Source organism: Balearica regulorum, chromosome 2 (assembly GCF_011004875.1).
Source record: "Balearica regulorum gibbericeps isolate bBalReg1 chromosome 2, bBalReg1.pri, whole genome shotgun sequence".
Classification (NCBI taxonomy): Eukaryota; Metazoa; Chordata; class Aves; order Gruiformes; family Gruidae; genus Balearica; species Balearica regulorum.
The window spans coordinates 46,140,181-46,153,445 of record NC_046185.1 but is presented as its reverse complement, the minus strand read 5'-3'; the positions used below and the strand labels follow the sequence as shown (position 1 = coordinate 46,153,445).

At 40.8% G+C, this 13,265-nt stretch overlaps 1 protein-coding gene across 1 annotated transcript in view; it reads left to right on the top strand.

The window, feature by feature from the left end:
- The window catches only part of LOC142600265 (chloride channel protein C-like), a 104,169-nt gene that overhangs the window by 23,677 nt on the left and 67,227 nt on the right, over nucleotides 1-13,265 (top strand). The window contains exons 9-11 of the mRNA XM_075742999.1: nucleotides 119-219; nucleotides 710-881; nucleotides 2,467-2,638. Of these exons, the coding sequence (XP_075599114.1) occupies nucleotides 119-219; nucleotides 710-881; nucleotides 2,467-2,638 (445 nt within the window). The remainder of the gene's footprint in view (nucleotides 1-118; nucleotides 220-709; nucleotides 882-2,466; nucleotides 2,639-13,265) is intronic.

The window sequence follows — 13,265 nt, the reverse complement described above, 5'->3', positions numbered from 1 at the left end:
AGGGAAAGTAGGCTTTTTGTGTAAAATTTATATCTAATAGACACATTCTGTACAGACACTAAGGTAAGTTATATTAATCCATTTAATAATTTTTTTGTTTTTGTTTTTAATATTTAAGCATAAATAAATTCAAGAGGGAAATTTCAGAATATAGCTGTTCATCAAGCACATGGATGGGTCCAGATGGAGTCAGATATTCTAATCAAACCTTCAATCAAGGTAAGGGGATCTAAGTGATTGATACCTGGGAACAAATTGAATTTATGTAACTTGAGGTGATATCCAAGTATATTTACTCATAAGGTAGGTTTTCTTCAAAGTAATGTAGTGCTCCCTTTTGAGGGATCTATCAGAACTAAATTCCATATTTGAGTCAAATATGCTGGGAAGTTCCTGAGTTATTACCTCTGAAAGGAATGGGGAAAGGGCCCTGCTGAAGTAGTACAGTTGCCTTTCTTTGGCTGCAGTTTCTCCTTGTTTAGATCAAGATTAACATCACACAGATCAGACTGGAAAGAACAAATGTTCCTTGTTTTCCTGGAAGTGCCCCAGGTGCTGAAGCTGTCATGTAAACTCCAATAAACTGATCCATGTATTTTGCTGATTTTTTATCAGGTTTAGGCAAATGAGAACTACTACAAACTGTATTTCTTGTAAAGGATCCTTTTAATGTTTTGTATCTCTCCACATCTTTTCCTCTGTGTTGCAGCTGCTGCACTTCTATTTGAAAATGGGAAGCAAGGGATCACACATCTTTTTAAACGTGGGACTCATGAAGAATTTGGATACACATCCCTGTGCACTGCTTTGGCATTTTATTTCATCCTCAGCTGTTGGACGGCAGGTTCTGCTGTTGCCAGTGGCCTGGTTATTCCTATGCTGTAAGCTTCACCCGTCTTGGTTTGAGCTTCCTGTACAAAAGGCCTGTGTTGAGTAGCAACAATCTGAATTGTAAGCTGAAAGCCTGGCAATAGCAAAGCTATAATTGCTTGGAGGAGGTTGTATAGGTGGAACAGGATGGAAAGAGATGCTAAAATTGTGGAAAGGAATGAAGAAAAATCATCTGAGAATAGCTGTGGAAGGACCATAGCCAAAACTGTGTACTTTCCAAGTATAGATCATTTGAATCCTTTGGGGACCCAGAGAGAGTCTCAGCTGCTGGCTCCATCTCTGTAACTGTAGAAATATGGGTTCAGATCCAGACTTTTCATCTGTTTCTTATGCACATAATAGCCTGAATCTTAATCTTGGACATCAACACCCTCGACTTTGGAGAAAACTGCAGTTAGGTCTTTTGTTGTACTTTTTAGAAAGCTGGGGTAGACTAGAGCAAAGTTCTTACAGTAATGTTGAGAGGTTTAATGTTCGGCAAGCAAGGAGTCATGGCTGGAGAGTGGGTATCCAGCATAATGCAATTCAAATACTGAAAAATTTCTAAAAGGAAATAGTTGTGTGTATGATCTTCTGCCTTTGCCCTACCCCTGAGTATTCACCTCCTACCTTCCCCAAACTGTTGTCTAAATCAATTTTTAATATGCAGTGTTTGCTGAAACATGGCATTTTTGGCTGAATGGATATAAATAGTCAAGTCTGTCAGCCAGCACCCATGTTTCTGACCCAACAACCTATTGTTTATAACCATTCTGGAACTACTAGAACTGCATCCATCAGTAAAATTAATCAATTGCATGAATAAATGGGAAGAAGTTGTATAATGGTACAAGATGATGGTCCTCAAATCAGATAGTATATATCATATATATGGCTATTATACAAATAATAATAATTCACCATTTCTGGAAGGTGAATGTCTGTACAAATCCAGTTCATTGGCTGACACTTGAATCTGTATATTTAATTCCTTGCACATGGAATGAAATGCTGTGTATCATGCCAGCAATTACATGCCCAACTGCGCTAAATTTTGGTTTTGCTCTTCAGTGTAGAATATGGTTGGTTTAAGGACTCCTGGGTTCTCTTCAGGCTTCGTTGCTGGTTAGCTTTGGGCAGGTCATTAGTTCCTATTGCTTAATTTTGCCCATTTGTTATATGGCTGTAATATTTTACTTGCCAGGTTTATGGGGCACAGGTAGACTTAATTTTAAGAAATTATATAAGGCTGGAGCTCTAGACGTGTGCGCTTATTATCTGAAATATCCCAGTGTATATATCTATGACCGATACTTTTGACTGTATTCCTGTAAGGTTCATTCTCATTTGGCTTTGAAGGACATTAAGAAATGCTGATAACTCCTTTTTCTTCCAAGTATGGTAAATCTGGCAGTCCCATGCTAGTGATTGGCACTAAGTAAATGCTCATACTAAAGAAGGATGCTAGAGCTTGTCTTGGGAAAGGAGTAGCTACAGAAGTTGACAAAATTAATCTGGGATCAGCAGAAAATTAGAAGTATTTCTAGAAAACACTAGAATTGGCAAGAGGATTGCTCTTTTTCTTCTTGCATACAGGTACACAGGAGCTTTGTACGGCAGGATAATCGGTTTGATCCTTGTTTCCATTTTTGGTGTTCGAACTAATGAATACGGAGCATGGATTGATCCAGGTCTCTTTGCTGCCATTGGAGCTGCCTCCTTTTTCAGTGGTGTGTCAAGACTAACCATCTCCCTCACTGTGATAATGGTAAGTATGTTAAGTTTGCAGGTATTTTTGTGGCCAAGGTTGAATTGAGCTTTTGCTGCTGCAGCTAAATGAACCACAGGTGGTGTCCCATGTACATTGAACCACAGAGAAAGAAATTATTGACCTCGCTATTTCTAGCTTGCCTGAAGAGGTTGTGTGTGGGTGTTTTATTTGTTTGTTGTTGTTGTTGTTGTTGTTTTTTTCTCCTGGGATCTTTCATTTGTGAAGTATCAGTTTGGAAATAACACTTTGACTGAGAAATGTGACTGGTTTCCTATTCTTTAATTTTTTGGGGTTACAGAAATGACAATAGCATTAGTTATTTACAAACAAGAAAATTGAATATATTAACTTTTGTTTCTTCTCGATTACAAAAAAATAGTAGATCACACTGCTTGGCTTGTGAATTGACTTCTGTGAGGGCTGAGGGTCTTGTGCAATGCAGCTTTTTGTGTTGGTGCTGAATATGGCCTTCTGGATGGAGTAAGTGAAGGATTTGCAGGGATAATGGCAGTGGTATGATGCAATGGGAAGCCTCCCTAGTTCCTGTGGTAAATCTTTGCCTTACAGATTTCAAAATTTTGAGATTCACTTGGAACACAGTTTGTATTTCTGTTTCCTGACCCCCCCCCCCCCTTTAATAGCAGAACATTTTGAGTCTGCCTTACAATACTTTCCAGGCAAACCTCTGAAAGCTAAAGGATTTGCAAATAATACTTTTATAATTAGAGAGGGTGTTCTTTGCTGTCTCCAGTTGCAACACCTGGGTATGGTTAGTTGTAAGGCACAGCTGAAATTCAGCTTAGTCAACAGAGAAGTGATGTTGAGGTCACAAGGGAGAAACTTTCACCCTTCCATGGCAGGACATTCAAGTCCTGTGAGTGTTACCGTGTGTGGAAATTTCACCTATGACTAAACCCATTCTTGGCTGCCTGGACGGCTTTGCCCAAAAGGATCGCATTGAAATCTTTGCAGATGTCAGAATTCACCCGGAATGACCAAGCCAGGATTTTCCCTCCTAGTACGCTGTTGCGCAGTGTTTGATAAAGTAAATGTTTATTGGCACTCACTCTGAGTTGGGTTCATTTTAGTGATAGGTTGTGTAAATTGTGTAGGAAACATTTTTTCCTGTTTTAGCTTGAAAGGTGTTGTACATGCATAAAAACCTCTCTATTGTGAAATAATATGCAGATTGGTTATGGAAACATTCCTCTTTCAGTGTCCTCTTGGTACTTTAGCACTTACTTATCCGTTAAGTACAAATGCACTCCGGTGTCGTTGCTTCTATTATTGTTATTATGCATCTTTTGGAAGTTACTGTATGATTTGTTGGCCAGCTACTAAGTCTGTAAGACCTGAAGGGGGGGAAAGTTGGTGCCTGAACCCACAGTTTGTTGAGAGCCCCACTTATCACTAAATGTAATGTCTTTTCCAAAGTAGGTCTGAATTTTCTTGCAATGGCTCAATCAGTACATTTTAATTTAAGTATCATTTGTAAACCATTGCTTTATGGTGTCGCTGCAGATAGAAGTCCTTAGTGGCAAAAGCAGTTGATTGACATTTTCCTTAGCTTTGTGCTCGTGAGGCTGTGCTTCATCTCAGGGAAGTGAGAGGTGATTATGTGCCAGAACACTTGCTGGTCTTGGATGACAGAACTGCGTTTCATTTGGCTCCCGTAGAGAGAAAAAGCCTACATTTTATTTGCTTCAATTTCTCCCTGCCTTGCCCATTACCTGCACTGGTTCTTTTTCTCTTTTTTTTTTTTTCCAAGTGCCTCCATGAGCATGCATGTACGGCATAGGCAAAACAATAGCTGGAAACTGTTAAAAGAACTGTAGGAAACTCAGTTGAAAAGGCACTAGAAAAATGAGGATTGCATTGCAATGTGTTCTGAATTCCCCTAGGTGTCATGCTATAACTCTTCTGCCCCTCTGTCTGCAGAGGCAGATTGTGTTTCAATTCATGTTCATCCAAGATAAATAGCTGCATTGCTTGAGGAAATATTAATTTTTGAGGAGAAAAAAGGTCTTGGACATGACAATGCAAAAACATAATTAAAAGGTTGTGCCCTCAAACCATAAAATGCACATATTTTTCCTATATTGTCTGATGGGTTCAAAAAGAATTGAGAATGTTTGCTTTGGCTTTTCACACAGCCTTCCATTTGGAAACAGTTATGAATGTGGGACTTGTAGCGAACAGGTTTGTAAGATGCTTCTTTTTTTTCTCATGGCAGACCCCACAGGCATCTGCCCACCTCTTCTTTCTTGGCTGCCTCTTTCTACCCCCCATGCTGACACTTGACCCTCATCCTCAGCTCTTTGCAGCAAACGGTAGATGTGGTGACATTTTCCTTGGCAAGTACAAGGACCAGCCTTATGACTTGCCTTCCCGCAGCCGTCTGTCTCCCACGTCTTTTTAAGTGTCATGTGTCCTGACCTTGCTGGCCTCAGGGTGCTCTAGATGTGGGAAGAGGAATAGCATCTTCCTACAGTATGTTTTGTCTCTGGGTCATTCTGTATTTTTATCATTCCTTTTGCATTTTTACCCCTCAATAACACTGCCTTGCAAGGGTTAAAGAGGAAAGATGGCACTGGGCTAGCCTAGGATTAGTGTTTTTGTCCAGTATTGGCGATGCCCCTGTGTGCAAGCTGAGAGAAGCCTGATTTACACCGATTTGGATCCTTCATCCCCTAAATTGTCTTTCTTTTTGTTACACATGATGGAAAATAGCCCTGACTCTCTCCCCTTTCTTGCCTGTTCTGTTCAAACAGGATTAAAGCAGTATATCAGTTTATTGGCCTCATTTATTTCTCCAAGAAATCTCTTCTGATGGATATGAGGAATGCAATTAATTCTGAAAAGGTTAAGACTCAAAATCTCCTCTGAGTGTGAAACACTGAAATATCAGGCTTCTGACAGATGTAGACTAAAGGAGAAAACAGTGTTCCTTAGGATTTGGAAGGGGAAATGCAATGTTGTTATAGAAGCCAAAGGGAAATCTCCACAGAGGATTAAATCACCTAAGGTCTGTCCATGAGTCTCTTGCTGATGTGGGGAGTGGCTGCTGGGAACGAGTGGCTTGTGCTAATGGGCACGGTGTTGGGACTGAAATAAAATGGCTGTCTGATGGGGGCTCAGAGCATTATGAAAAGTTGCTTGTTGATGTCTGTCTGAGTCTGCAATATAGCAGAAATAACAAGCTGTATGTAACATCATCTGGCTCATAAGACAGTATTGAAGGCTCACAGATGAGGTGTGTTTGTGCTTTCTGCTCTCTGATGCCTACATGAAGACAATCACGCTGGCAGAGCACTGTATATAATAAACTGCACTGCTATAAGTGACCACTGTCCTATAGTTAGGAAATTTGGCATATTTGTTATACACATTTCATTAAGAAATGACAATGAACATTTAGTTTTTGCACAATTTGGATACCTCAGTTGAAATGTATACTTCTGACATGCTTCACAGCAGCATTACAAGTCATCTTGAATAAGTGAAATAAAATAACTATATTGTTATTTATTGTAGCAACAATTAAACCCTAACGTCTCCCCTCTCTTTCTGTATTTCTTCAGTACTTCTCATTTAGGCAAAATGTGCTTACTTCAAATTACAGGCAGACTGTATTGTTGTAAATTCTATGGCTACGCTTCTCGCTTCCTCTGAGAGAAAAACTCTCAAGAAACTTAAGGCTTTTCACAAGAAATTTCAGTAGAGCATCAGCTGTGGGCACTTACAGCGGATATGACAGACACATCTTGTTTTACAGATGTGATGTGAGAATATAGCATAGGCAACCACCCAATCCAATTAACTAGAGGGAAGTTATAAGAAGAGCAGAATGCTGGTATAAGGTGTTAGAAAAGTAAGCACAAGAATTCTAAAATATGTGTAAATCTGTCTGGTATCCAGTGCAAGGTTTTCACAAGACAGCTGTGTTGGTTAGTGGTCGTAGGATACAAGATGCTGCATTTTGAATCATTTCCAGTAGTGATGATGCAAGCAGGAAGGATGGTTTTGAAAATGCTAAAACAAGTACAAATTTTGAATCTTTCGTTGTTGAGTGGAGGTGTCAGATAATATTGCATAGCTGGTGCTTGAAGACCAAACAGTGAAAACAATCCTGGCTGCTCGTGGCATTGCTTGTCTGTATTGTTGCTAAAGACACCATCAGGGGGCCAGGAATTCTCATTGATTTACATCAAATTTCTCCTGAGTGAGGCCTGATCTAATGGATGACAGCTCTATTCTACAGGCAAAGATGGATAAACTGTACATTAACTGGGCAAGACAATTGCGATATGTATCACGCTTGGCTTAAATGTAAATGTTAATGCATGTAAATTCTAGGATTAAGTGTTTCAAACTTATCTAATGGGATCCCAGAAAAAGTCAGTATAGCTGTGCCTTTCAACATGCTGGGAGTAGTTGGATTGTGTTATTTTCCGCTTCGGCTTCCTCCTCTGTGGTGCTGGAGAGCCACGGACTGGATTGCCAGCAGCCGTGTTTGGGGCTTGGTTGGTACCCACTTATACCTTGTAGCATTTCTGTGAATTTCCCTGGCTTGCCTCTGCAAATTATTGATACTGTGCTCTTTTGGGGGCACATAATTAACTTACATGCCCCTTCCCCAGATCTTACAAAGTTTGGAAGCAGAGAGTTTTATTAGAAATGCTGGGTCGCCTGGTGGATCACTTTTGCTGTGATGTTTTGCACATCTGTCAGAATACAAATGGCATTTCCTCAGTTTTCAGTTCCAGCCTGCCTGCTGCTCCCCGTTACCTGTCGCTGCTTTACTTAGCTGCTAACAGGGCAAGGTCTCCCTGAGAAGGGAGGGAGGATGGCTCTGGTGATGCATATGTTGCTTGTCATGCGAAACAGCAGCGTCCGTTTGGTTTGGGCAGCTTCCACCTCCTTTTGGGTGAGGGCTGTTTCTGCCACCTGGACCTCCTGCTTTTCCCTTTTCCCTTCTGCTCCTGGAGCTGGAAAGCAAGGACGGAAGCAGCTCACTGTACAAAATGGTTGTCTTGTTTCACCATTCTCCAGGGTTTGTCCCCGTCTGGTTTGAGTGCCCAGGACTCTTGTGTAGGCAATGAGGAGAGCCTGCAAGGGAGCTGGGTGTTATCCAGGGAGGTGCTCCTACAGAGGTGGCAGGTCTTAGAGGTGCAAAGGGTCTTCAGTGCAAACTCCACCTTATGTGAGACTTGTTCATGGACTTGCAGTCTTCTTGGATCTTGCTCTAGTAAGAGAAGGGAACAATAAAAATACCCTTTAAAACACCAGCTATAGTGCAGATGCCCTTCTGTAAGGCATAGTTTCCACCTAGTTTGTCTTACTCTTTTTGGTAAATTATTAAATGCACAAAATGAGTGCTGGTGCAAGTTAGGCTTGTGTACTGGTGCCCTTACGTTCTTCCTGAACGGAGGAGCAGCTGACCCTGACGCAACAGGGCTCAAGAACTGTGGCACTGTCATGCTGTGGGCTTCAGAAAATGGAGGCTATTGGATTTTCAACCATGACAGCTCTTCAGGGCAGGTCTTGCAGCGTGAGTAACTACAGGAAGCAGGATATTTTGCAAGATGTCAAATTAAATTATTTAATCAGTCCTTCTGGTCTTAAAAGAAACCAATCTTGTTTTTGGCACATAAAATGTGGTGTAACATATGACTAGTTGAAGAGAAGGGAATTCCTTCCAAACTTGTAATGCCATCCAAAGTGTGATCCTTTCCTTGATACGGATCATAGTTTGCTGACGTGTAAGGATAAAACTTCTCTGAGACCTGAGTACGCTTTTGGCGCACCAGCAAGCAGGAGAACAGGCTGATTTGAAATACATGAATTTCTTGTTCATGTGAAAAATCTTATGGTCAAATAACATTGATATGATCTTATGGGCAAATATAGCAAAATGTTCTTCAGTGCCTAGCTTTTTGGTGGGAATGACTATAAACATGGAAGTCTGCAATAGCTTGTTTCTTCAGCACCACCCTGGTTAGAATGATTTCAAAAAATTCCCTTCTACTCTATTTTTGACTGAAAATGAGGCCTTCAGATATGTTTTTACAGATACCTTGGACATTTCATCAAAAAGCAGAACATCTGAAAAACAGAAGTGAAGAAAAAAATATTTTAAATGTCTTGCTATAAGCTTTGTTGTTTCATGTTAGCGTTTTTCTGTAAGGAATGAAATATTTCCTGTGAAACACCAAAGAGACTTTCTTGGTCTGTTTGAGGAAGGAGGAGGCAATACACGGTGCATCGTGGGAGATGTAGTTTAATCTGAGAGGCCAAGCTGAATCCAAGCTTAAAATTCTCAAGAGATGCCAAAATAGCCTTCCAAATGAAAGCTTTTTGGGTTTTAAGCTAAAAAATACTGCCCTATAGGGATGATAAACAATTTGTCAAGTCACTGGAACATTCCATAAAAAATTTATGCTTGTAGGGAAAAATGAAAGAAAACCCTTTTTCTTTCTGGATGGTAGCCTTGTGAACCCAGCCCAAGAAAAGAAAGTCAGAACAAGTCCCCTCTGATTCATTCATTCATCATTGGTAAAGAAGAACTGCAACTATGGGACAGTTGGTTAGTCTGTAGGTAATTCTCAAATTAGAAGAGAATCCAGCTTTATCTCTAATATAGCTGTTTCAGCTTTGGCACCAGGGTTTTATCAGTAAAATAAACAGACATGACTGAATTGTACATGGATTCAATTGGCATTGAACTTTTAGAAAGTTCAGTTGTGCATCTGAAATATTGAAATTGAGACTGCATCTCTGTTTTAAATACACACATTGGAAATGAAGTTGTAATGTGAGAAGATAACATTTTTATATAGTCATTTTTCTGGCTCTAGCTTTCAGTAGCTTTAAAGGTATTTTATAAATAAAGCGATCTAGTGTATTACAACATACAATTGTACATTTGGGACATGTAATACAAACCTTAATGAAAGTTCATGAGAATTTAATGTGCAGAAGTTATTTTTAATTCATAGTATCTTATCTGGTTTCAATTTTTTTCAAATTACAAAATGCAATTGGGCTGTCTTATGTACTAATTCTTTGCCAAATTTAATTTGTTTCCAAATTAAAGACATTTTTCAGCTACATTGTCACGAAAAGCATCTGAAACCATTAAGTTTTGTTATATTTTTAACTTTAAAACCTTCAGAATGTTGCCAATACTGTTTTTTCCAAATTTTGAGAAAATGATTTATCTCTGGGACAGAAGCTACCACAATAAGCCTATCTCTCTCTCTTCCCCCTGCCCCCCCCCCAGCCTGAGGGGTTTATTATCACCTTGAATTAAAACTCCCATGTAACTGGGTGCTCTAATGAATGGGGGCTCGGGGCCAGAAATCCCTGTTTGATTATTGGATCCAGCTGAAACAGGAGCAAGTGGTTACACAACCCAGCAGCTGCTGGGCTGAACATGGTCTGTTGGTGGGAAGGAGGTTCCTACTGTAGGTCCTGAGACAGACAAATCCCTAAGGAGGAGCACGGCCTCCCCTCTGCTCAAGATGGGCAGAACAATGCATTTTGTTGTTGCTGTTTCAATGTTTTCCCTGGTTTTTTTTGGAAGAGGGGTAAGACTGGGTCCAGGACACAGATGGCGGTGGTGGTGAGCGCTGGTGAAAGGTGTGCTGCTGTTGTGAGAAAAACTGATTGGAGGTGGGCACTGAGGGGAAACTGTGAAAGCACGTGAAAAAGTAGAAGCATTGTAGAAAAGAGGAACATAAATGGTAGCCTGTGGGACCTCTCCTAATGACAGCTCTGCTCTCGTTTTGAAATACGAAAGAGTGATGACGAAAAAACTCTTAGTGCCTGATGGCTGTGCCTCAGGCAAGCTTGCAGAGCCAGACCTGAGCTGCTTTCTTCCATCTCTAAAAAACCCCCAAGAAACCAACACCCCAGACTGGCAGTGACCACCAGGGTTGTTGTCCACTGGTGAGTTGCGCAGCAGCTGGTGACTTCTGCAGTTGCTGGTGCAACTTGTGAAACAGTTTTAGAAAGGATGAAGCTGCACAGCTGTGGAGTTAGCTGGAGTGGAGTTGTCTGGTGCTTCAGATGACACAGCACAAAGACTGACCTCAGGTTATACTGCTCCCATCTCACGCTCTTCATCAGCCTGACCCTTGTTCAAAGAAAAGAGAATTTATTTGGAAGGCTCGAATCAGACTTTTCCCTTTCTCCTTCTTGTTGAGCAGAGTGTATGCAATACTTGGGAGGGAACAGACAGAGAGACAAAGGAAAGAACTGTAAAAAACTAATCCATCCTCACAGCGCACTTTGGCAACACGGACCTTGGGAGAGCTCTGATCATGCCTTCCTCTGCCTTGGTTAAGATGGAAGGGTGTGAAAGGGACATTGGGCTCCTGGGGCAAACACAGCCTGGTGCTCTGGAGAGAAAATGATCAGGAGCACACAGCTGCCTGTTGGGGAGCCATTCCTGTGTGAGAAAGTAGACGCTCATGACAGGTCACATCAGCATCTTCATGTATGTTGGTGTAGATGAGAGAAGATTTTGACCCTTGCTTTAGGATGAATGCACATGTACGTGCTCTGGATCAGGGAGCATGTTTTGCACTGCTGGTTAATAAGACACGTACTATGGAGTCCTTACCAGAAGGGCAGAAAGGCGTACGTACCCGCTCAACAGTCAGGTTCAAATTCTTCTCTCCGTAGATGCTTAAAAATAGTTCAGTACAGTTACTCCAGCAGGACTACTCAATACTGAATTTAGCTTTGGTCAGGATTCTCTGCACAGCCACAGTCTTCATTTTAACTCCCGAGCAGAGAATGCCACGTGGTTGATTTTTCACCTGATTTTGGTGGGGAAAGGAAAATATTTTGCAGAAGCTGGGACAAATGTGTAGTATTCAAGATTTTTCACATCATGTTTCCTTCAAAGCAGGCAGAGGAAGTGCTTAATTATTTGGAAACTCATGTGGCAGGTTCTTCCCAGTGCTAGACTGTTTAATCCATCAGTCCGTCACACTTAAATACTTTAGGGTTCACTTAACGTTTTTGTTTACACCTGAGATGGTTCACAGAAGTTGTTTTGACAGGGCCTAATTTTCTGTTACTAAGCTGCCTGATTTTTTTCTAATGAAGAGTTTAAACCCTAGTCAAAACAATTTTTCAAAATCTCCAACCCTACCGTTATTCCTAACAGGGTAAGCATTCGCTCTGCTTGCACCGCCTGTCAGGAGGAGCCCGGTGTGCTTGAATGGTATAGTTAACGCTATTTCGGAACCTGATCACAAGTGACGTCACCTTTTTACAAAGATGGGAAGATGTGTAGTAGTGTTGTATGGATCCTAGTCTTATTAAAATTAATCCCAAAATAATTGGAGTAACAATGCATAATCAGCAAACTGTTAAATACATTAAGTCCTACTATTTTCTGTTGAATTTGCTCCAGCTCGGGGAAGAGCACCGTGTGGTTTTTGGCAGTAGCTTGTCTGGAAAATGAAATAAGTGAAACTGTACTCTCATGGAGAAGGGGATGGGGAATGGTTTCAGGACCTCAGGTTTCACAATGCACTTCTTTAAGAAACTGGAGGCTCAGTGAATGAATACCTACGCTCGTTTTGAGAACAACAAGCTTTTGTAAGTTTTCTGTTCTGATATTTAAGGTCTAATCTCCCACTGAAGTTAAAACTGAAATGAAGTTTGTAGCCTGTGGTGTAGAGCATTTCTCAAATAGCCACGGCAAATCCACTGTCCAGCCTGCAGCTGTCTGTAGTCGCAGGGCTCTTCCTTCTCCAGCCTTTTCTAGACCTCAGGAGCTGGGGCCATAAGAAGCATGGCATTCTGGAGATGTTGGTTTTAGCATTGCTTAAATAGGACAGAGATTCATTGCAGTTGTCTATCTATCTTATCTAAACAAATGCTCATGAATCATAATTCAAAGAATTCTGGCATACCATGGGTTAAAAAGGTACAAGGTTGCTGAGCTGGGTTATTATACAGTACAGTACTTGTTTTGAAAAGATTTAATACGTATGCCTGCTGAATGTTTAGCATATTCAGCAATCCACATACACAATGCTGCTATTATTATTAATGGAAGGTTCACTTGATACACCATGCAGCAGTGTTACTTTCCTGAGACACAGATTTAGATGGCTTTGAAACCTCCTTTCAGGGTTTGGTCTCTGCTATGTACGTAAAATAAAGAGCCAGATTACAAAAAAAAAAATCACTGGTAGATATCTTTCCAGGGGATCTTGGCAAGAGTGCTGCTATCACCTATACTGTTTCCGATTATCACTTGCATCCATTGCCACAACCTGTCAAAACAGGTGTATTTATAGGCCTTGAGGGACTGAAACAAGAAATCAAACATTTGCATAGCATCTTCCATCCAAGTTCCCAAGGACTGAAGCTCGAAGGATTTTGATCTGTTTCCAGGGATCACTTAGCTGTGCTGGGTATTTCTGTGTTCTCTTTAGTAATCTCCTGCTGCTGTACTAGGTCTTGGAATTAGAAAAAAATGTTCTCTCTTTTAACAAGGAGATCATCAACAAAATGCTGGTTGGCTTCAGGAAAATGCACACAAATATTTAAATCCATATCAGAGAAAACTGGGATGAGATCTCACTGAACATTACAAGTT